Source organism: Babylonia areolata, chromosome 29 (genome assembly GCF_041734735.1).
Source record: "Babylonia areolata isolate BAREFJ2019XMU chromosome 29, ASM4173473v1, whole genome shotgun sequence".
NCBI lineage: Eukaryota > Metazoa > Mollusca > Gastropoda > Neogastropoda > Buccinidae > Babylonia > Babylonia areolata.
Genome location: NC_134904.1, coordinates 41429148 through 41431542, shown reverse-complemented (window position 1 = coordinate 41431542; position 2395 = coordinate 41429148). Strand labels below are relative to the sequence as shown.

At 53.9% G+C, this 2395-nt stretch overlaps 1 protein-coding gene across 1 annotated transcript in view; it reads left to right on the top strand.

Moving 5' to 3' along the window:
- The first annotated feature begins 290 nt into the window (after nucleotides 1-290).
- Nucleotides 291-2395, top strand: part of LOC143274722 (proton-coupled folate transporter-like) — a 15707-nt gene continuing 13602 nt past the window's right edge. The window contains exon 1 of the mRNA XM_076578630.1: nucleotides 291-608. Coding sequence (XP_076434745.1) covers nucleotides 300-608 — 309 coding nt within the window. The 5' untranslated portion in view covers nucleotides 291-299. The remainder of the gene's footprint in view (nucleotides 609-2395) is intronic.

The window sequence follows — 2395 nt, the reverse complement described above, 5'->3', positions numbered from 1 at the left end:
ACAGCCAACAGCCAGCCAGAAAAAGGAAGGAGGACCGGTCACAGCGATCTGAACAGTTTTAATTAGTAAGGATCAAGAAAAAAAAGACCGAAAAAGGTACTGCACCACACTTCCAGACAACAGTTAGGGATATTCGCCGAAAGACAGAAAAGAAAGGTGGAGACAAAACTGGTCCAAGCCCGACCCCTCCACCTAATCCTCCCCCCTCCCACATTCCTCCTCTTCCCCCCCTCCCGGCCCCCAAGAAGGGGGGGACAACCTTTGGTGCTGTGGGCATCAGTCCACCCTGACAGCCCGCCATGCCGTTCCCGGTCAGCCCCCGCGCCCTGCTGCGGGAGTTCGTGTGTGACGTGGTCATCTTCCTCTACAAGGTGGGTGAGGCGCTGCTGGACGCCACAGTCAGACCCTACATCGTCAGTGCCGTGTGTCGGGACCTGTACGACAACCGCCCGGCACCCCCAGCCCTGCAGCACGGGTCATGGTTCTCCTGGGACAGCGGGGACCCGCAGGTGGGCGTGCTGCCGGCTGTACCCGGGCCTGGTGCTGGCGGCGGCGTGTGGCATCACCACAACACCACTGTCTGTGAGCGTCTGGGTCAGTTTGTGGAGGTGAGTGTTGGTCTGTGAGCGTCTGGGTCAGTTTGTGGAGGTGAGTGTTGGTCTGTGAGCGTCTGGGTCAGTTTGTGGAGGTGAGTGTTGGTCTGTGAGTGTGTGGGTCAGTTTGTGGAGGTGAGTGTTGGTCTGTGTGTGTGTGGGGGGGTCAGTTTGTGGAGGTGAGTGTTGGTCTGTGAGTGTGTGGGTCAGTTTGTGGAGGTGAGTGTTGGTCTGTGAGTGTGTGGGTCAGTTTGTGGAGGTGAGTGTTGGTCTGTGAGCGTCTGGGTCAGTTTGTGGAGGTGAGTGTTGGTCTGTGAGTGTGTGGGTCAGTTTGTGGAGGTGAGTGTTGGTCTGTGAGTGTGTGGGTCAGTTTGTGGAGGTGAGTGTTGGTCTGTGAGCGTCTGGGTCAGTTTGTGGAGGTGAGTGTTGGTCTGTGTGTGTGTGTGTGGGGGGGGGGGGGGTCAGTTTGTGGAGGTGAGTGTTGGTCTGTGTGTGTGTGGTGGGGTCAGTTTGTGGAGGTGAGTGTTGGTCTGTGAGTGTGTGGGTCAGTTTGTGGAGGTGAGTGTTGGTCTGTGTGTGTGTGTGGGTCAGTTTGTGGAGGTGAGTGTTAGTCTGTGAGTGTCCGGGTCAGTTTGTGGAGGTCTGTGAGTGTCCGGGTCAGTTTGTGGAGGTCTGTGAGTGTCCGGGTCAGTTTGTGGAGGTCTGTGAGTGTGTGGGTCAGTTTGTGGAGGTGAGTGTTGGTCTGTGTGTGTGTGGGGGTCAGTTTGTGGAGGTGAGTGTTGGTCTGTGAGTGTCCGGGTCAGTTTGTGGAGGTCTGTGAGTGTTCGGGTCAGTTTGTGGAGGTCTGTGAGTGTGTGGGTCAGTTTGTGGAGGTGAGTGCTGGTCTGTGAGTGTGTGGGTCAGTTTGTGGAGGTGAGTGTTGGTCTGTGTGGGAGGGTTGGGTCAGTTTGTGGAGGTGAGTGCTGGTCTGTGAGTGTGTGGGTCAGTTTGTGGAGGTGAGTGTTGGTCTGTGTGGGAGGGTTGGGTGTACTTGGTGTTTCATGTTTAGGACGGGGTGTGTTGGTTGGTTGACTGTTGTCGTTTTTTGTTGTTTTTTTTGTTTGTTTTTTGCTTTATATATATATATATATATATATATATATATATATATATATGTGTGTGTGTGTGTGTGTGTGTGTGTGTGTGTGTGTGTGTGTGTGTGTATCTTGCATGGAAGGGGAAGTGTTGGGACTGGCGCGGGTGGATGGGTGGGCGGAGGTTTTTGCATGACGATGTAGTTGTTTGCATGGAGGAGGACGTGAGTGTGGGAGAGGAGTGGGTGAATGCATATGCGTTTCGTTTGACAGGTGGCTGTTGTTTGGTGTGTGTTTTTGTTTGTTTGTTTGTTTTTGTAGGGCTTTTTTTTTTCGAACACAAGGTAATTGTTGGAGAGGATTTGGGTAGGCGGTAGGTTGAGTTGGGAGCAGAGGTATTTTGGTGTGTTTTTGTCTGTCTGTCTGTCTGTTTGGGGAGTGTGGGTGCATGGCAGGGGAAGAGAGGGTATGGACAGGCGATGGGCTTTGGTAGGGGGGGGGGGGGCATGGAAGGGTTGGGGATGGCTTTGGGATGGGGACGGGCTGGGTGGAATGGCAAGTAAGGATTGGTTGACTTCTGTTTTTGCATGGAAAGGGCAGCGGTGAGTGAAGAAGAGGGTTTGGGAGGTGGGCGGGTCCATTTTTGTTGATCTTGCTTCATGTCTGCATGTGCTGGGTGCGCCAGCCAGCAGATCAGCCCTGTGTGTGTCTGTGTGTCTGTCAGTCCTC